We start from the raw sequence: 21,414 nt of genomic DNA on the forward strand, positions 1-21,414 counted from the left end.
GTCCTGGTTGGCTGGTTCCCCACTCATGTGTCCTGGTTGGCTGGTTCCCCACTCATGTGTCCTGGTTGGCTGGTTCCCCACTCATGTGTCCTGGTTGGCTGGTTCCCCACTCATGTGTCCTGGTTGGCTGGTTCCCCACTCATGTGTCCTGGTTGGCTGGTTCCCCACTCATGTGTCCTGGTTGGCTGGTTCCCCACTCATGTGTCCTGGTTGGCTGGTTCCCCACTCATGTGTCCTGGTTGGCTGGTTCCCCACTCATGTGTCCTGGTTGGCTGGTTCCCCACTCATGTATCCTGGCTAGGCTGGTTCCCCACTCATGTGTCCTGGTTGGCTGGTGTCCACTCATGTATCCTGGTTGGCTGGTTCCCCACTCATGTGTCCTGGTTGGCTGGTGTCCACTCATGTATCCTGGTTGGCTGGTGCCCCACTCATGTGTCCTGGTTGGTTGGTTCCCCACTCATGTGTCCTAGTTGGCTGGTGCCCCACTCATGTGTCCTGGTTGGTTGGTTCCCCACTCATGTGTCCTGGTTGGCTGGTGCCCCACTCATGTGTCCTGGTTGGTTGGTTCCCCACTCATGTGTCCTGGTTGGTTGGTTCCCCACTCATGTGTCCTAGTTGGCTGGTGTCCACTCGTGTGTCCTAGTTGGCAGGTGTCCACTCATGTGTCCTGGTTGGCTAGTTCCCCACTCATGTGTCCTGGTTGGCTGGTGTCCACTCATGTGTCCTGGTTGGCTGGTGTCCACTCATGTGTCCTGGTTGGCTAGTTCCCCACTCATGTGTCCTGGTTGGCTGGTGTCCACTCATGTGTCCTGTTTGGCTGGTGTCCACTCATGTGTCCTAGTTGGCTGGTGTCCACTCGTGTGTCCTGGTTGGCTAGTTCCCCACTCATGTCTCCTGGTTGGCTGGTGTCCACTCATGTGTCCTGGTTGGCTGGTGTCCACTCGTGTGTCCTGGTTGGCTAGTTCCCCACTCATGTCTCCTGGTTGGCTAGTGTCCACTCATGTGTCTTGTTTGGCTGGTTCCCCACTCATGTGTCCTGGCGGGGCTGGTTCCCCACTCTTGTGTCCTGGTTGGCTGGTGCCCCACTCATGTATCCTGGTTGGCTGGTGCCCCACTCATGTGTCCTGGTTGGTTGGTTCCCCACTCATGTGTCCTGGTTGGCTGGTGCCCCACTCATGTGTCCTGGTTGGTTGGTTCCCCACTCATGTGTCCTGGTTGGCTGGTGTCCACTCGTGTGTTCTGGTTGGCTAGTTCCCCACTCATGTGTCCTGGTTGGCTGGTGTCCAGTCGTGTGTCCTGGTTGGCTAGTTCCCCACTCATGTGTCCTGGTTGAAGGTGTCCACTCGTGTGTCCTGGATTGCTAATTCCCCACACATGTGTACTGGTTGGCTGGTGTCCACTCATATGTCCTGGTTGGTTTGTCCACTCACGTGTCCTGGTTGGCTGGTGCCCACTCATATGTCCTGGTTGGTTTGTCCACTCACGTGTCCTGGTTGGCTGGTGCCCACTCATGTGTACTGGTTGGCTGGTGCCCACTCATGTGTACTGGTTGGCTGGTGTCCACTCATGTGTACTGGTTGGCAGAAACAAGTCTTGAGTGTGTAGCAGGGAAAAACAAACTGACCTGGTTTACAGGGACTCTCTCTCTCTAGACAGTCCAAAGAGGAGGCCGGTCGGTCAGTTAGTGCAGTTATGATGAGTTGGCAGAAACCAGCCTTGAGTGTGTAGCAGGGAAAAACAAACTGACCATAGTGAAGATGTTAAGATTCAATCATGGGCAGGATTATCATAATGTCAATGAATGACACACATAGCCCAAAGCAGACTTTTTATTCTCTAAATTGTAGGGCTTCACTTTTGATTGACACTAACTCTCCAGCATCCTTTATGTCTCTCCACTTTCACTTTCTGATGCTGATGCACTCTTTCTTTAACCTGGCTGAAGAGACTCACGTAGTCAGTGAGGGAGAGCTGACACACTGTCTGGACAGGAGGCTGTTGTAAATGCAATATTCAAGCCGAGCTTTGATTGGCTCTCTCAGAAAAAAAATATTCTGGGGGGTTGAGCTAGACTACTTTCTTATGAAAAAGAGTACAATATTGTTTGACCATTTTGTAGGTAGGCTGCGTATGTATGAACATGTGACTTGACTCTCCTCCATGGTAACTATATGGTAACTAGGCAGTAGGAGTTACCCAGCCTCTTCAGTCCCAGCATCTATAACCTGAGTAGGAGGATAACGGCAGAATAGTGTTGCTGGATGATGCTCTTCTGCCTCAGTGGGAAGACACCACATGCATGTATGCACGACACACACGCAAGCAGACACACGCACACACACACACCAGTAAAACTGAATTATGCAGTTGCCGATGGTTGGCTCCCTGTGCATGCCTCTCAGTCCTACCTTTGATAGCCAGCACTCCATGGCAGAATTCCTTGAAGTTGATCCTGCCCTGAGCATTGGGGTCCAAGCATTTGGCCAACTTCTTCACCTGGAGACCATGGGACAGGCAACAAAAGGGTTGAACAAAATAATGAGTCATGGGTTCGGCTTCATACAATACAAAGAGAATCTATGCAAACCTACAGATGAAATTGTCAACAATCTTTTAATGTCTGACTCAGATTCTCCATGTTAAGTTGCTGAAAGCTTTATCTGTCTGTCAGTGTGTGTGTGTGTGTGTGTGTGTGTGTGTGTGTGTGTGTGTGTGTGTGTGTGTGTGTGTGTGTGTGTGTGTGTGTGTGTGTGTGTGTGTGTGTGTGTGTGTGTGTGTGTGTGTGTGTGTGTGTGTGTGTGTGTGTGTGTGTGTGTGTGTGTGTGTGTGTGTGTGTGTGTAACCTGTAGCTGTGAGCCTCCCACCACCACCTGTTCTAACAGTCCCTCTCTGAATCACTACTGAGTCACTACAACACACCTCATGTTGTTATGACCTAGAGCAAAAGTATGGCTCTTTAGACATAGAGGATCTCACTCAACAGGCATATGCATGTTGTACAACACCGCTGCAACCAACCAATACATGTTGCTCCCACCATCAACCCACATCCACATCTTTCAGGTGGGCTGGGGCAGATACACAGAGGTACTGTACTGTGCTCCTGAATTATGCATTTAATGCACTTTAGATGCTGCCTGCAGCTCTTTCAACTACTTTTAGACTGGGGCTGGTACAACGGTGTCATTAAATTGTAAATGCTGGAGATAGAGACCTGCTAGTGACTGAGAATGACCGTGTGAATACCAGAGAGATTGTGTGTGTGTGTGTGTGTGTGTGTGTGTGTGTGTGTGTGTGTGTGTGTGTGTGTGTGTGTGTGTGTGTGTGTGTGTGTGTGTGTGTGTGTGTGTGTGTGTGTGTGTGTGTGTGTGTGTGTGTGTGTGTGTGTGTGTGTGTGTGTGTGTGTGTGTGTGTGTGTGTTCATACATTTGTGTGAGTGTGTCTGAGAATGTGGTGGAAGACAGTTCTTCGACAGACCACACACATACGATGGGTCCTCTCTCCCATCTGTCCAACCTCTGCCATACAGCTGTGCATCACCATCCCTCACTGTGTAAGCCAGCTGTCAGTCAAAACACACAATGGATGGTCACGGCTCCTACACCCTAGTTACTGTCGGCACGGCAACTTGGTCAACAGGAAAATACTGGGTGAAATTAAGGTCATTGCGTTGGATAATTTGGACCAGTGAGTCTGAGTTTTTAGTAGATTAAACTCAGTTCTGCTGGATTAGGAGGAGGAGGGGGTCAGTGTGACTGTGAGTGCATGGATAGAGGGAGTGGACAGGATAGGTCAGAATATGGGAGCAGTGAAAGGATGATGTTGAGGTTATGTGTGGCCAGTGGGACACTGAGAGGTCCAGACAGGTTTAATCTCATCTGCATCATGTTCTGTGTGTGTAACTCAAATCAAATGTATTCATAAAGCCTTTTTAACATCAGCAGTTGTCACAAAGTGTTTATACAGAAACCCAGCCAAAAAAATAAAAAATCAAGCAATGCAGATGTAGAAGCACAGTGGCTAGGAAAAACTCCCTAGAAAGGCAAGAACCTAGAGAGGAACCAGGCTCTGAGGGGTGGCCAGTCCTCTTCTGGTTGTGCCGGATGGAGATTATAAGAGTACATGGCCATTAAGGCCAAATTGTTCTTCAAGATGTTTCAAACGTTCATAGATGATCATCAGTGTCAAATAATATAGTGGCCCATATGTGGTCTAATAAAACTATTGAGGGAAGCTTTGGGGAAATTGTTAAGATGAAAAGATTTAGCTTCATCGAGCTGCCTCTTTCTCAAATGCTCATTTAATTTTGAACTAAGGTAGTTCAAACATTAGAATTCAGGGTCCATATTGACCTATTCACTACATCTGCTGAGAGGAGTGTTGATGCTACATGCATAGTTGAACACCCACACTACCTACTATTAATTTCACCCCTTTTTAACCCCTATCCACATCATCAAGCGGTACCGGAGCACCAAATCTTGGTCCAAAAGGCTCCCCCAAGCCATAAGACTGCTGAACAATTAATCAAATGGACACCCAGACTTTGTTTTTACAATGCTGCTACTCGCTGTTTATCATCTATGCATAGTCACTTTACCAGTACCTACATGTACAAATTACCTCGACTAACCTTTACCCGTGCACATTTACTCAGTACTTGACCCCCTCTATATAGCCTCGTTATTGTTATGTAATTCTACTGTTACTTTTTATTTTTACTTTATTTTATTTAGTAAATATTTTGTTAACTATTTCTTGAACTGTTAAGGGCTTGTAAGTAAGTATTTCACGGTAATGTCTACTACACCTGTTGTATTTGGCGCATGTGACAAATACAATTTGATTTGATTCAATCCATGTACCCACAATCCATGCAAAGCATCCCAAAGGAACCAATCAGAGCTAATGTTCCAGAGAAGTGATAAGCAACAGAACATGGGGGAGCCAGTCAACACTCATATTCCTGCCCTGTGACATACAGTGGAACACAAGGGACTTATGTTCAGATGAACAACAACCTATTTTGGGATGGGCCTTAATTCAGTATCATTGTTTATTATCAACAACAGTTAAAAACATCAACATCGGGAGTATATGGGTTGTCCCGTTAAAACTGGTCAGAGGTCAGTTTATGCTTATCAACCTGTGGGAAGTCGAGTGCATCCATCCCCAACTCACACTCAGAACAGTAGGACACACTGCAGGACAGTGGACTCCTGTAGAGCTATGCAGATCTGCCTGTGTACGCATACTATGGCACCCTATTTTGACCAGGGGGACCAGGACCCATAGGGCTCTGGTCAAAAGTAGTGCACTATATAGGGAATAGGGTGTCATTTCGGACACAACCTATGACTCATTCTTACTGGAAAAAGCAAAGTGGTCTATTACCAACATAATTATATTTACAAAGATACAGAGCACCAATTAAAATGGTTAATTGTTCACATACAGAGAGTGCCAATTCATTGCACACAAGTATTATTCAGACAGAGCAGAGAGGGGTTAGGATAAGATAACGTCTCTTGTGTGCTTTGCTCTGTTTCTATTCTAGGCTATATATATCTGTTTCTGAATCTACACAGGCAGGTCTGCTCACACAATCCCTCAGCCAAGTTCAGCAGAGCACAGCCATGCCACAACAAATGGCAGAAGGCTTGTGTTAAGGCCTAATTTATAACAGAGAAAACTCCTTTACTAAAACAAACCTGTCTGTCTATGTTAATTGCTGTGTTGAGACTGACACGTTATATTAAATATCAATTAATTAGCCGAACCAATATAGCTCTTTATACGCTTCCGTGTATATTAGCCACTGTGTTTTAAACCCATTTCTGTCGTCTAGTTAGTTATCCGATTTAATTTCATATTTACGGTGTTGTTATTAGTCAGCAAGCGGGCTGGTTAAGTTAGCATTAGCCTAGCTAGCTAACATCTCCGACCATGCGGTCACAAAGCTACTCTCCTTCTAATGAAGAGAAGGATATCACAGTAAAACAAGAAGTAGAGAGTGGGGCCTTTACTGTGAAAGAAGACACGTTCAGAGTGAAAGAGGAGGATGGTGTTACAGTGAAAGGAGAGCATGTAGTTTATGGCGCGAAAGAGGAGGGGGAGGAGATGACTGTTACATCGAAAAAGGAGGAAGAAGAGGAACCTGGATATCTGGGACCGGTTTCCCAAACGCATCTTAAGGCATCCAATGGTTCAAACGAAGAATTTAACCATAAGATGGTTTTTAGAAACCATTCCCTGATTAACACTGGTAAGTACTAGAGACACCTGAAACCCCACCTCTTTAAGGAATACCTAGGATAGGATAAGTAATCCCTCTCACCCCACCCCCCCTAAGTTTTAGATGCACTATTGTTAAGTGACTGTCCCACTGGATGTCATAAGGTGAATGCACCAATTTGTAAGTCGCTCTGGATAAGAGCGTCTGCTAAATGACTTAAATGTAAATGTAAATGTAAAAGGCTGATGCAATTGAGAGCTATTGGCTATAGTTCATTAATACTGTCAGAAAAACACAATTAGCCTATTTTCCAGTCTCTCTCTCTCTCAGTAGTTGACCTAATTTCTCTACCACAAAATAACACATTTGGACGAAAATGAGTTTAACTTTTTGGGCCAAAATTAGAGCCCGAATACACGGAATGAGAGTGAAAGGCTGAATCAGATTATCTCACTGGAAAGTGTTACTGAACTCTCCTCCACAGCCACACTGAAAACTAGTTCTAACGTTACTTGAAAATAAAATCTCACGTCTATCTTGTTTTTTAGCATCCAAGTAAATATACCTTCACAGGTGTAAGACACTTTGTTCAGCTTTTGGTACACATTGAACTACGTTTGTTTGCAGTCAACGCTGTAAGAACGATAAAATAAAGCACATATCTACCAAAATGATTTAGCAAGAGCCTGTTCCACTTTATGATAGCCAAACAAAAATGAATCTGTAAGTAAATGTCTATGCATGTGTAATAACAGTTTACACGACACAAAACACAACAAGAAACACAGAAACAAAGCCTTCAAAACGTATAAACAAACGCTACTGTGGCGTACTCCATGAAACACCAGGTGATGCTTGCTTGGAACGTATAATTACCTCGTCTCCTTGGCCGAACTGTGAACCGAGGTCGACGAAATGCTCCACGCGAATGAAACCATCCGAATCCTCGGCGCACACGTCGAACACCTCTTTGAGTTTTCTGAGGAACAGCAATAGCTGCTCCGGGTTGGGAAGTACACTTTCCATCCGAGGTTTGTTGTCCTGAGGTTGAAAACCCGACTTGAACACCGAAGCAGAGGGCGCCATCCCCCAGGCGGGAACCGCCGCTGCGCTGAGCGCGCTCGAGAGCAGTGCGTGCGTGACTTCACACAATCAGTCGAGCGCGAGGACCACTGGATGCTGCGAGTTGGAAGAGGTTGACATAGATACACAAGCGGGAAAAACCTATAAACAGCAGCCAGGATTAAATGGATAAACATATAATGAATAGAACGGTAGAATCACTGACTTGAATGAGGACACCCGTCAGAGTCATTATATTTCCATGCGTTTAATCCTATCCCTATATGCGAAATCCAGACAGATAATTTTTGATAAACCGGGCACTGATGACACGTTGGCTACTGTTAAAAAAATCACCACCAGGGGGCAAAGTTGTTCAAGACATTTTTGTGTCCTGAATGAGCAGCATGCCGCACGTTTCAGTTTTTGATGTCCACGTAACATGCTTTTTATTGTAAATGTCTGCATTATGATTCTGTGAGAATGTCAGTGTTGACCTGTGATATATCTGTGTACAGTACACTATAAAGCAGATACTATACAATACATTTAATAATAGGTCTAAACTACCTAAACCTCAATGTCTATGGTCCCCAATGCGTCTCTCCATACATTCTGCCCCATACTGACTGGTCGAGTCCGTGCACCCCCCAGCATCCATCCGTACCCTGTCTGTTTGTGTTGATGACATCAATACTGGAGTTCCTGTTCAGTGATAAAAAATAACAGTGGCTTTTTAGCATACTTTTCACCCTGCCTCAGCCTTAAAGGTATAGACTTAAAGGAATAGTTTAGTATTTTGTTCATTAGTCCGCTGTTAGTGATAGCTCACCCAAATTACAAAATGGAGTACAAGTCTACGGACAAGGTATGACAGCAACCCATGCTTGGTTTTTGTTTACCTAGTCACTGTCTCCAAATCCTAATTTTTTTGCATGTGTGGCACAAAGGTACTGATATTAGCATTGTTTTGTGCTTACTGACCAAATCACCCTAAAGTATCTCAAATTGATTGTGTAGCTCAGGGAAGTTATTATAGATGATCTGGACATGAAGCGTGAAAAATGCTTTTGACTTGCATTGGATTTGTGCCAATAGTGGAAACAGTGACCACGTAAACAAAACCAAAGCAGTGATTACTGTCTTACCTTGCCCATAGATTGCTAACAGGGTAAGGAAACCAATATGTAATTTTGTAATTTGGGTGAACTATCCCTTTAACACATTCCCAAACATGTCAGCAGCCAAGTTGGTGTGTTTTGCGAACTATCCCTTTCAGTTTATCGACCTCTTGCTAGGGGCTAATAAAATGACTTCCAAATGAAAGAATTTGAAACAATACAAGCCAAGTTAAAATAAAACATCACAAGTAACTAAAAGCAGCAGGCAGGCAGGTCAGCTTTGTATCATGTCAACAACAACAATCACTAGTGCCATTAATAGCTTGGCTACATATTCTCAGTTATGACAAACATACATTTGAATTAGACGTTGTACTGTATTTTACAGTTTTATAGTAAAACATTTCATATTACAGTTTTGGAGTAACGAATCATCATTAAAGATGTATAAGCAATAGTTTTTCGGATTTCACAAACAGCATACAATACATGAATGAATCCCAAACGTACATAATATTGAAGATTATACGCCAATGTTATTCATTAACGTTTATTCTCTATTATTATTATCATTATTATGTATTCATTATTTTTTTTACTGTTGTTGATTACATTATCTCACTTCGCTTTAGCAACAGTGGCTTTGTCGTTCATGCTAATAAAACGTAACTGAATATGGTAAGAGATTAGAGGTCATTTGAAGTGAATTGGTATTGGTCCAGTCATTTCTGAACACGTCTCATTTACAGACAGTGCTCCTTTTAGTACTGCAGTCAGTGGAGACAGGCTATATATGATTACCATTCCCTGCATAGAGAACTACTTTGTGCACTCTATAGGGAATAGTGTGCCATTTGAGACACACATTTCTTTCAATACCACCTCTCACATAAACCTCTGTTTTTAGATGGCTCATCATCCCAACTAAACTGAACGTCACTCTCTATTGCGGAAGAGTTAGTGTCAAGTTCTTTGGATAAGAATACAAATAAATAATGTTAATATCGCGAGTACCCTGCGTTGAGCTAAATGCTCCATTTTATCAGTCTCTTCGTCAAGACGTTTCAGCCCATCCAGGCTTGATGTCACTTATCTTCTAAAGTCACGGTTCTCAGTGCATTGTGGGATGCCTCGGTATCACTCCAGCCCTCATAGAGCCGGGTTGTAGACTTAGTGTACACCCTAGCAAAATGTTTTGCAAAGGATAACCAAAAACAAGTATATCTTGTTAAACAACTTCAGCTTGTCCCTCCCTGTGTCAGACTTCTTTCTTCCATTTGGTGCCTAGTGAATATGACCCTGGTTAGTGTGGGCAAAGCATCATATCACTTCATACAGCAAATAACCCTGTACAGGTCCTTCAAGTTCATGTGTTTCTATTCTACAACACAATGCTGTGTTGTCTGTTTCTCTCTGTCGCTGCTGTGGAGGCCTTAGCAACTCGTGGCTGGGCCCTGTTCATTATGTCATACCGTAACTAAACAAAAATGGCAGGTGGGACTGTAGGCCTCAGTTCAGACCCATGTCGGAGGAACATTCAGGAGTGGATGGATCACCTGTCAATCAAAACCACTCCATTCAAACATACAGTAAGTACTTTACTATTTGGTTGGTTTGCTATTATAGTGCCAGGTTTTCACTGAGAGCCCATTGTAAAAGCTCAGTTCTCTTATTTGAGGCCTGCAGAGAAATACACCCTCAAGGCCCATGGTATTTATTTTAAAAATGTCACCCTTCCCTTGTCAATGTTCTCAGTCAAGTTTGAGGACTCTGTTCCAACAGGATCAAGCTAGTCAATGAACGTATGTGTGTCTCCATACATCCAGTGCTGTGGTGGCAAGGCCACTTCGTTGAGATGGCCGCATTCCTTGCTACACTTGCACGACTGGATGAACATGGCGTCTCTCTGGAAACGCTCACCATCCGGGCACACAAAAGTCACAGGAACGGTGCGCGTACGACGCGGCGAGCAGCAGCGGCCATCCGTACAAGCGCCGCAGTAATTGGGCCGGTAGAGGCGGACACTCTGACACTCGCCATACGACAGACGCATGGGTTCTGAGGCTTTTGGAGTCGGGGAGCACTTCTTGCCCTTCTGTAAAGGGAAGAGAAGGAGGAGGGGGATGAGAGGATGAGAGAGAAAGAGGTAGATAATCAGAGAGAGCAGAGGAAAGTAAGTTTCATGCTGTACTGTCGGGGCACCTGTATTGTTTCAATAAGATGACAAACTTTTGCAGACATCTTTAAAATATCTTTGAATAAATGTCCGGAAGGCCAATGCAACCAAATCATCATGAATTTATCACTTATCACTAACAAAGTGCCAGTACTGAAAACAAAGCAAAAAGTTAATTCAATTATGGTAAAGTTATGAAATTAACTGAACACACACAGTGACAAAACAACGTTTTAAATCAAACTTACTGAAACACATTAATCTTGCACTCAGACAGACAGAGACTTTATTAGTCTGTGGTAAATCAGCGATAATCTCCCAGCCCACAGTAGTTCGTCCCAAATTGTACCCGGTTCCCTACATAGTACACTACTTTTGACCAGAGCTTTATGGGCACTGTCCAGAGCTCTATCGTCCCTGGTCAAAAGTAGTGCACTAAATAGGGAATAGGGTGGCATTTGGGACGTAAGCACTGAGCCAGAGAAACAGAGGATTAATATAGACACACCATCTCCCTGGCTGAGTGCACAGGGCCCAGGCGCCTAGCTATGGACAGTTGCTTGTCAGGAATGCCGTGGGTGGGGTGGAGGGGACTATATTTAAAAGGGCACCACCGCCACTGTGAGTAAATCAACGCTAGTCTGTTCCCACCGGGACGTGCTCCGCAGAGGAAACAGTCTAGGGGGTTGTGGGTTTGTTATCAAAGTGATACCAGATCAGTAGATGATAAGGGAGACATTTTTATTGCCTGGGATGATGATGATGATGAAGATATGTGCAGTCACACTCTTCTCTTGTACTGCATGCTTGTGCTCATACTGATGGACACACACACACACACACACATACACTACACAGTTGCCTATTGCGTTGTCTAAATATAGAATTTACCTTGGGCGGGATGGCTACGTCACCGCAGGGCCGGATGGTGCAGAGGCGCGTCTCTCTATCCAGCTTACACTGGGCGTTGTCGTTGGTGATGCGTGAGGACACTCCCATCCCACAGCTTCGTGAGCACTGGGACCAGTCCGTTGTCTGGACAACACACTTCTCCAACGAATGCTTCCATACTGGGAAGGGTGGGAGGAAGAGGAGCGCGGGAGACAAAGGGGAGGAAGGAAGGGGGTTATATAGGGAGAATATACCACAGAGGGAAGAAATCAGGATATAGGACTGGCTGATGTACAGACAAACATGAGTAACTATCGACCAATAGTCATCAACTATTATACCAAAAATGCTAATAGTGCTAGCGATAATCGCTCAGTGTACATTTACATTTACATTTAAGTCATTTAGCAGACGCTCTTATCCAGAGCGACTTACAAATTGGTGCATTCACCTTATGACATCCAGTGGAACAGTCACTTTACAATAGTGCATGATAAGCTACAGCCAAGTATCTATCATGATCAATAACAATACATTTGGTCAATGTCAAGAGTGGAACAGTTCCTCACCAGGCAGGTGCTTGTACCCTTGTTCATTTTCCCAGCCCTTGCCTCTCTCCACCAGCTCATTGCCCAGTGTGTTATCCGGCTGGTACTGGTCTGGCTGAGGTTTGGGTTGTGTTGGTTGGCGATGTTGCTTGGTGGGGGGAAGGCGCCAGGTACCCTTGTGGCAGTCCACGGTGAAGCAGCACTGCCCTGGCACCCTGACCAGCCGGGGGTAGGGGCAGGAGGGGGTGGCGGGGGGCAGACGGTTGGCACAGAGCAGGGAACAGCCCACGACGCCGTCGATGCAGGTACACTGGTGTTTACAGCCGGCACGGAAATTCTCGCCGTTCTGGTAGATCCTCCCGTTGTACTCACACGTACGACCCTCCTTTCTCGCTGTTAAGAGAGGGAAATGAGGAGAATGCATTGAATTCCATTGAATTCAACTCAGCACAGTACAGTACAGTTAGGTACAGTTAGGTACAGTTCAGTACAACTCAATTCAACTTCATAATTCCTTTAGGGGCAATTTAGATGGATACTAAGACCACTTTGAGGTAGTAACATATATATACACATACATACAGTATACACATATATGTTTACGATGTACAGTATGCAATGTGCTATCATGTAACGAGGGGGTATTTTGGGAACCCTATTTCCATGTCTCTGGAGAGTCTAAATATGAGGATGTGTTTTAAAGTCAAAGTACAAGAACCTCCACTGACAATCCCAGGTATGACCGGGAGGAATTTGCCATATACTCCGGTTACACTAGCTGAAACCCCCTTTACGCAATCCTCCCCTTAACAACCAGCCGTCGGCCACCGCACTCACCCCGGGGAGGCACGAGAGGGGCAATAACCGACACTGACATGGCACACAGACTGTAACCCAGAGAGAACATTCAGATCTCGAGGGAGGTCAGAGGGTCAGAGAAAGGAAGTCTTGCGAGTAAGAATCCAGAAGAGTCTCTATCTCCATATCACGGACATGGCGGAGCCTCCATTCTTAGTCTATGAAGGATTGGAATCTTGGTTTGATGTAGATAGAACTAGTTCCATTTTGGTCTGTGAGATTGAGCTCCATAAGGAATCTACTTAACATCCAAATGTCCTCACCCACTGGGATACAAAGTGTTAAGTCCTGGGGCTGTGGTGACGTTCAACACATGGTTGAGTCCTACAGTCCTACAGTCCTACATGGTTGAGTCCTACTGCACCCTAAGATGCTATCACATAAAAACTCAGCATCAACTAACTACTACACATCACACTTGACAATATATACACATACACTATTTACACCTCATCATAGTTCCAACACTGATCACCTACAACCTACATTACACACTTTGAATCCTAACACTTCTTCAACACACACTTCCAAACGCCCCCACTTCCTCCCCCCTATCACAGCCTTACCCCTGCAGATGCCCTGGGCCAGGGTCACGTCATTGCCGTAGTTGCACTCCAGTCCCTTGTGGTGGTCGCAGGGCATCGTGGGGCTGCAGTCCTGGTTCAGCTGGGAGGCACACACCTTGCAGCACCCGCAGCCGTCGGCCACCGCACTCACCCCGGGGAGGCACGAGAGGGGCATGGCTGGACACTCACACACCGCCGGGCAGCTGGCACCCACCTGGAGGAGGGGGAGGAGAGAGGAAGGGGGGGGGGGGGGGGGGTAGAGGAGAGTTTTAGGTTCGTAGGCATAAACAGAGAGAAGCGTAGGAAAGCAAAGAGATGATTTTTGTAATGTCATTTCTTGCTGTGGTCTGCCTTCATGGGTAAAACACTACCAGTGATAAAGATGCTCAAGGAGTCTATTTCGATCATTTTATGTTCATTGTGAGATGTCAACTGATTATTTAACATGATTATTGTGTCCCATTTGGAGTGGTTTTGAACACTGTTTACAGTGAATGTATATACTTTAACTTCAATGTGAAGTACCAATTTAATTTGCTCATATTATTTCTACCCCTTCACCCTTGTGGATGTTTTGTTTGTCTAGGCAGCTGTTTAAGTGTTGTACCCAATCCCCTGCCAACTCATGATTCAAGTCACAGTACATCACTCTTCCTTGCCAACTTCTTCTTGAAAAAAATCTACAGTATGTAAAAAGTCCCACCCTCAGACAGTCAGGCAAAGTTATTTGACAAGCACAAACATGCCTATATATAAAAAAGAAACAATTCAAGGTAGAACTGGTAGGCTACAAAATCAGTCGGTTACATTTTACACTACAGTGCACTTATAACTGTGATTATTCCTGTAATCACAGTGTAACAAGTATTGCAATTACTCATTAGTACACTGGGTTAGGGGTAAGGATTACTACTGATAAGTACATTGTAACTAATTGTAACAATGAGTAATTACAAAACTGTTACACTGTAATTACACGAGCAGTTACACAGTTGGACTGTCTTGTAAAAGTGTTACCAAATAGTCTGTAGGCGGCAGCAGTTTGAAAATATATATCTTCAGGCAACAGAAAAAACACGGTCTACAAAGTTCTCACTTGTGTCTCTCTAAAATACAATGACTTGTGTATGTCAAACCACCTCCAACTGGGCATTGCAAATAGCCTAAGTGCTCCACTCATCCGTTGCTATTTTGTTGCATGATTTGCACATGATCGAAATCATACCAATTTGACAGCTGCCAAGGTGATACAACTTACCCGACTGGTGACTGCCATTGTCAAGAAAACAAAGATGATACGTTTTGCCATAATTATTGAAAATTCCAATGAAACGTTAGACAGTTGTCAACACAAAAAAACAAGCTCTGATCTTGTTATTAGTCCGCTTTAAGAGAGTTCTGAACTTTTAAAACCTCTTTCAAGAATAGACTACAATCGCACAGTTGCGTTAGATGAAAAGACGTAGTTGAAGTGTAGAGAACGGTTCTTTTTATCCCTTCCTCGAGATCGTCACAGCACTCTAAAAAAAATCATTCAACAGAGAGAGTATGCTGATCTACTTTATACCAACTCGTGAGCTCCGCAGAAACTCTGCCCATGCGTCGCCATATGTCCAGCCAATTATCATTCGGGCAGCGGGCCAGACATTCCAAATGGGTGGAGTTAAGGAGAGGGCTACAAATTAATTAGGGGGCGTGCTTGGGGATGAATACCGTCATTCATAAAAATCCGTAGAGGTAGTCCGTGTTTATTTTATTGGCTGGACGAAAATGTAACCGGTGCTTTTAAGTCACATTTAGTTTTACTGACATTCCACCTTTGTAGCCACCGCTCTGCTAACACCAAGATAAATACACCCGGCTTGCTGGTGAGCGCTGCAGACACTCCCAGTACAGTACAATAATACTTACAGTCGTGGCCAAAAGTTTTGAGAATGACACAAATATTAATTTTCACAAAGTCTGCTGTTTCAGCTTGTATGACGGCAATTTCCATATACTCCAGAATGTTATGAAGAGTAATCAGATGAATTGCAATTAATTGCAAAGTCCCTCTTTGCCATGCAAATGAACTGAATCCCCCAAAAACATTTCCACTGCATCTCAGCCCTACCACAAAAGGACCAGCTGACATCATGTCAGCGATTCTCTCGTTAACACAGGTGTGCGTGTTGACGAGGACAAGGCTGGAGATCACTCTGTCATGCTGGTTGAGTTCAAATAACAGACTGGAAGCTTCAAAAGCTCCACCACCCCGAGAGCTTCTCGTCAGCGGGGTGGTGGCACCGGGATCCTCATCTCTCCCAAGTGGTCATTCTCTCTTTCTCCCCTTACCCATCTGTCTATCGCCTCCTTTGAATTCCATGCTGTCACAGTTACCAGCCCTTTCAAGCTTAACATCCTTATCATTTATCGCCCTCCAGGTTCCCTCGGAGAGTTCATCAATGAGCTTGATGCCTTGATAAGCTCCTTTCCTGAGGACGGCTTACCTCTCACAGTTCTGGGCGACTTTAACCTCCCCACGTCTACCTTTGACTCATTCCTCTCTGCCTCCTTCTTTCCACTCCTCTCCTCTTTTGACCTCACCATCTCACCTTCCCCCCCTACTCACAAGGCAGGCAATACGCTCGACCTCATCTTTACTAGATGCTGTTCTTCCACTAACCTCATTGCAACTCCCCTCCAAGTCTCCGACCACTACCTTGTATCCTTTTCCCTCTCGCTCTCATCCAACACTTCCCACACTGCCCCTACTCGGATGGTATCGCGCCGTCCCAACCTTCGCTCTCTCTCCCCCGCTACTCTCTCCTCTTCCATCCTATCATCTCTTCCCTCTGCTCAAACCTTCTCCAACCTATCTCCTGATTCTGCCTCCTCAACCCTCCTCTCCTCCCGTTCTGCATCCTTTGACTCTCCATGCCCCCTATCCTCCAGGCCGGCTCGGTCCTCCCCTCCCGCTCCGTGGCTCGACGACTCATTGCGAGCTCACAGAACAGGTCTCCGGGCAGCCGAGCGGAAATGGAGGAAAACTCGCCTCCCTGCGGACCTGGCATCCTTTCGCTCCCTCCTCTCTACATTTTCCTCTTCTGTCTCTGCTGCTAAAGCCACTTTCTACCACGCTAAATTCCAAGCTTCTGCCTCTAACCCTAGGAAGCTCTTTGCCACCTTCTCCTCCCTCCTGAATCCTCCTCCCCCTCACCCCCCCCTATCCCTCTCTGCAGATGACTTCGTCAACCATTTTGAAAGGAAGGTCGACGACATCCGATCCTCGTTTGCTAAGTCAAACGACACCGCTGGTTCTGCTCACACTGCCCTACCCTGTGCTCTGACCTCTTTCTCCCCTCTCTCTCCAGATGAAATCTCGCGTCTTGTGACGGCCGGCCGCCCAACAACCTGCCCGCTTGACCCTATCCCCTCCTCTCTTCTCCAGACCATTTCCGGAGACCTTCTCCCTTACCTCACCTCGCTCATCAACTCATCCCTGACCGCTGGCTACGTCCCTTCCGTCTTCAAGAGAGCGAGAGTTGCACCCATTCTGAAAAAACCTACACTCGATCCCTCCGATGTCAACAACTACAGACCAGTATCCCTTCTTTCTTTTCTCTCCAAAACTCTTGAATGTGCCGTCCTTGGCCAGCTCTCCCGCTATCTCTCTCAGAATGACCTTCTTGATCCAAATCAGTCAGGTTTCAAGACTAGTCATTCAACTGAGACTGCTCTTCTCTGTATCACGGAGGCGCTCCGCACTGCTAAAGCTAACTCTCTCTCCTCTGCTCTCATACTTCTAGACCTATCGGCTGCCTTCAATACTGTGAACCATCAGATCCTCCTCTCCACCCTTTCCGAGTTGGGCATCTCCGGCGCGGCCCACGCTTGGATTGCGTCCTACCTGACAGGTCGCTCCTACCAGGTGGCGTGGCGAGAATCTGTCTCCTCACCACGCGCTCTCACCACTGGTGTCCCCCAGGGCTCTGTTCTAGGCCCTCTCCTATTCTCGCTATACACCAAGTCACTTGGCTCTGTCATAACCTCACATGGTCTCTCCTATCATTGCTATGCAGACGACACACAATTAATCTTCTCCTTTCCCCCTTCTGATGACCAGGTGGCGAATCGCATCTCTGCATGTCTGGCAGACATATCAGTGTGGATGACGGATCACCACCTCAAGCTGAACCTCGGCAAGACGGAGCTGCTCTTCCTCCCGGGGAAGGACTGCCCGTTCCATGATCTCGCCATCACGGTTGACAACTCCATTGTGTCCTCCTCCCAGAGCGCTAAGAACCTTGGCGTGATCCTGGACAACACCCTGTCGTTCTCAACTAACATCAAGGCGGTGGCCCATTCCTGTAGGTTCATGCTCTACAACATCCGCAGAGTACGACCCTGCCTCACACAGGAAGCGGCGCAGGTCCTAATCCAGGCACTTGTCATCTCCCGTCTGGATTACTGCAACTCGCTGTTGGCTGGGCTCCCTGCCTGTGCCATTAAACCCCTACAACTCATCCAGAATGCCGCAGCCCGTCTGGTGTTCAACCTTCCCAAGTTCTCTCACATCACCCCGCTCCTCTGCTCACTCCACTGGCTTCCAGTTGAAGCTCGCATCCGCTACAAGACCATGGTGCTTGCCTACGGAGCTGTGAGGGGAACGGCACCTCAGTACCTCCAGGCTCTGATCAGGCCCTACACCCAAACAAGGGCACTGCGTTCATCCACCTCTGGCCTGCTCGCCTCCCTACCACTGAGGAAGTACAGTTCCCGCTCAGCTCAGTCTAAACTGTTCGCTGCTCTGGCCCCCCAATGGTGGAACAAACTCCCTCACGACGCCAGGACAGCGGAGTCAATCACCACCTTCCGGAGACACCTGAAACCCCACCTCTTTAAGGAATACCTAGGATAGGATAAGTAATCCTTCTCACCCCCCCCCCCTTTAAGATTTAGATGCACTATTGTAAAGTGACTGTTCCACTGGATGTCATAAGGTGAATGCACCAATTTGTAAGTCCCTCTGGATAAGAGCGTCTGCTAAATGACTTAAATGTAAATGTAAATGCAAAAGGAGGGGGGTGCTTAGAATCATTGTTCTTCCTCTGTCAATCATGGTTACCTGCAAGGAAACACGTGCCATCATTATTGCTTTGCACAAAAAGGGCTTCACAGGCAAGGATATTGCTGCCAGTAAGATTGCACTTAAATCAACCATTTATCGGATCATCAAGAACTTCAAGGAGAGCGGTTCAATTGTTGTGAAGAAGGCTTCAGGGCGCCCAAGAAAGTCCAGCAAGCACCAGGACCGTCTCTTAAAGTTGATTCAGCTGCGGGATCGGGGCACCACCAGTACAGAGCTTGCTCAGGAATGGCAGCAGGCAGATGTGAGTGCATCTGCACGCACAGTGAGGCGAAGACTTTTGGAGGATGGACTGGTGTCAAGAAGGGCAGCAAAGAAGCCACTTCTTCCCAGGAAAAACATCAGGGACAGACTGATATTCTGCAAAAAGGTCCAGGGATTGGACTGCTGAGGATCATTTTCTCTGATGAATCCCCTTTCCGATTGTTTGGGGCATCTGGAAAAAAGCTTGTCCGGAGAAGACAAGGTGATCGCTACCATCAGTCCTGTGTCATGCCAACAGTAAAGCATCCTGAGACCATTCATGTGTGGGGTTGCTTCTCAGGCAAGGGAGTGGGCTCACTCACAATTTTGCCTAAGAACACAGCCATGAATAAAGAATGGTACCAACACATCCTCCGAGAACAACTTCTCCCAACCATCCAGGAACAGTTTGGTGATGAACAATGCCTTTTCCAGTATGATGGAGCACCTTGCCATAAGGCAAAAGTGATAACTAAGTGGCTCGGGAAACAAAACATCGATATTTTTGGTCCATGGCCAGGAAACTCCCCAGATCTTAATCTCATTGAGAACTTGTGGTCAATCCTCAAGAGGCGGGTGGACAAACAAAAACACACAAATTCTGACAAACTCCAAGCATTGATTATGCAAGAATGGGCTGCCATCAGTCAGAATGTGACCCAGAAGTTAATTGACAGCATGCCAGGGCAGATTGCAGAGGTCTTGAAAAAGAAGGGTCAACACTGCAAATATTGACTCTTAGCATCAACTTCATGTAATTGTCAATAAAAGCCTTTGGCACTTATGAAATGCTTGTAATTATACTTCAGTATTCCATGGTAACATCTGACAAAAATATCTAAAGACAATGAAGCGGAAAACTTTGTGGAAATGAATATTTGTGTCATTCTCAAAACTGATACTAGTGTAACAGTACCAACAAATTTAGGTCAAGGTGAAATGCAAAACATTAAAGTTATATTAATAGTATAGGTATTACACAATTTCAGGGAAGTGAGACCTACTTGTGGCGTAATAAAACCTTGTCCATTTTATGGACTGCACAGATGTGTTTCTTTAATTCCTATGAAGTGTCTACGTCCGCGAAAGAACGGGTACTGTCTGGGTCTTGATTGTTTAAAACGACCCCCATGTCTGCCTAGCTTTCAGTCTTGAATTGGGGTGGTCTGTTCTGACACAGCCATGATGATAGAAGTGTGTGTATTGTAAAGTTAATGGTTAGCCCTGTTTATTACTAAAAGCCCATTTGAGGCCATTGTGCGTCTTCTCCCAGACTCCCACTCAACACTACATTCCCATTTCTCCCATCAAGTTCTTTCTTTGTGGTTAGCTCCTCCCGTGTGCTCTTTCCATTCCTGACACACCTCAAACACACAACCCTTATTTGATGAAAGAATGTATGAAATATGATAGGGAGAATATGCAGGTGAGAACAATTTGAACGGTTAGCAGTCATATTGGTCTCCTATAGACTGCCTATAGCAGCATTGCTATTGATAGCAAAGCTGTTTTGCAACCGTTACTACTCAATAGAGCGTTGTAGTCCACAGAGCTCATATGTAAATAGAATGGCCTCTTTGAACTGGCAGGTGTTTCATTTTTACTCTTTGAGGGGCAGTGGTTCCTTATTTGAGTTGTGATCCACCGAAATCCTTTTGAATGAACCTGGTTCCTCTAGAGTTTTCTTCCTAAGTTCCTTCCTTCTAGGAAGTTTTCCTAGCCACTGTGCTTTTGCTCTTTGGGGTTTTAGGCTGGGTATCTGTAAGGCACTTTGTGACAACTGCTGATGTTTGAATTTGATTGATTGCATTATCAGCGATCCGGAAGGGACTAGCCACAACTTACCAGCTAGTCCTGACACACCATTCGGGAAACACTGCTGTAGGGCGTAGAAGCTCTCTGCATCCCAAATGGAACGCTATTCCCTATATAGTGCACTACTTTTGATCAGAGCCCTGTAGGCCCAGATAAAAAGTATTATAAATAATAATAATAATATATGCCATTTAGCAGACGCTTTTATCCAAAGCGACTTACAGTCATGTGTGCATACATTCTACGTATGGGTGGTCCCGGGGATCGAACCCACTACCCTGGCGTTACAAGCGCCATGCTCTACCAACTGAGCTACAGAAGTAAAGGGAATAGGGTACCATTTGGGATGTATACAATCTGTCTGTCACCAGTGGTAATGATCTGACCACTGGAGACGGAAGTCATGGCCCATCTATTTTAATCCAGGGGTACAGGATTTGAGAGACCTATTTAACCAACGACCACAGGTTTTCGCCACATCACTGAACTGGACGAGACAGACTGGGACATGTTTTTTTTTAAACATGCTTTTTCAAAGACTAAGGCACCAGCCCATTTGAGAACAAGTCAAGTTGGAGGTTATTCCTGGTCTGACAATTGTTGAGGTGACTGTCAGAAGCCCTATGATAAATAGACCACCGGAGCACAATACAATGGCTGTCCCAAATGGCATCCTATGCCCTATGTATCCCCATTTGGGATGCATCTTATGACACAACGGAAGAGAGAAATAGCTGATATTGTGTTTCTAAGGCTAGTCACACAGGTTGA

At 45.7% G+C, this 21,414-nt stretch overlaps 2 protein-coding genes across 4 annotated transcripts in view; both read right to left on the reverse strand.

The window, feature by feature from the left end:
* LOC124015146 (rab11 family-interacting protein 4A-like) overlaps positions 1 to 7,409 on the reverse strand; it is a 100,814-nt gene extending 93,405 nt beyond the window's left edge. For all 3 annotated transcript variants that reach the window (XM_046330122.1, XM_046330124.1, XM_046330121.1), the window contains exons 1-2: positions 7,112 to 7,409; positions 2,409 to 2,496 (exon numbers count right to left, since the gene is read on the reverse strand). In XM_046330122.1, the coding sequence (XP_046186078.1) occupies positions 2,409 to 2,496; positions 7,112 to 7,321 (298 nt within the window). In that variant the 5' untranslated portion in view covers positions 7,322 to 7,409. The remainder of the gene's footprint in view (positions 1 to 2,408; positions 2,497 to 7,111) is intronic.
* Positions 7,410 to 8,775: 1,366 nt separating this feature from the next.
* On the reverse strand, positions 8,776 to 15,059 carry LOC124015147 (CCN family member 1-like). Its single transcript, XM_046330126.1, has 5 exons — positions 14,716 to 15,059; positions 13,458 to 13,671; positions 12,055 to 12,426; positions 11,486 to 11,664; positions 8,776 to 10,513 (listed from the first exon to the last, which is right to left on the reverse strand). Exons 1-5 carry the CDS (start codon positions 14,764 to 14,766, stop codon positions 10,208 to 10,210), a joined length of 1,122 nt encoding a protein of 373 aa, XP_046186082.1. The 5' UTR covers positions 14,767 to 15,059; the 3' UTR covers positions 8,776 to 10,207.
* Positions 15,060 to 21,414: the final 6,355 nt, after the last annotated feature.

Source organism: Oncorhynchus gorbuscha, linkage group LG26, assembly GCF_021184085.1.
Source record: "Oncorhynchus gorbuscha isolate QuinsamMale2020 ecotype Even-year linkage group LG26, OgorEven_v1.0, whole genome shotgun sequence".
Lineage (NCBI taxonomy): Eukaryota > Metazoa > Chordata > Actinopteri > Salmoniformes > Salmonidae > Oncorhynchus > Oncorhynchus gorbuscha.

What these genes read in the sequence shown, in the direction of transcription:
- LOC124015147 (XM_046330126.1), bottom strand. Translation starts at nt 14,766, where the DNA reads ATGGCAAAACGTATCATCTTTGTTTTCTTGACAATGGCAGTCACCAGT. An exon ending in GGCCCAGGGCATCTGCAGGG is followed by an intron (nt 12,427 to 13,457) that starts GTAAGGCTGTGA and finishes CTCTCTTAACAG; the next exon opens with CGAGAAAGGAGGGTCGTACG. An exon ending in ACGTAGCCATCCCGCCCAAG is followed by an intron (nt 10,514 to 11,485) that starts GTAAATTCTATA and finishes TTCCCTTTACAG; the next exon opens with AAGGGCAAGAAGTGCTCCCC.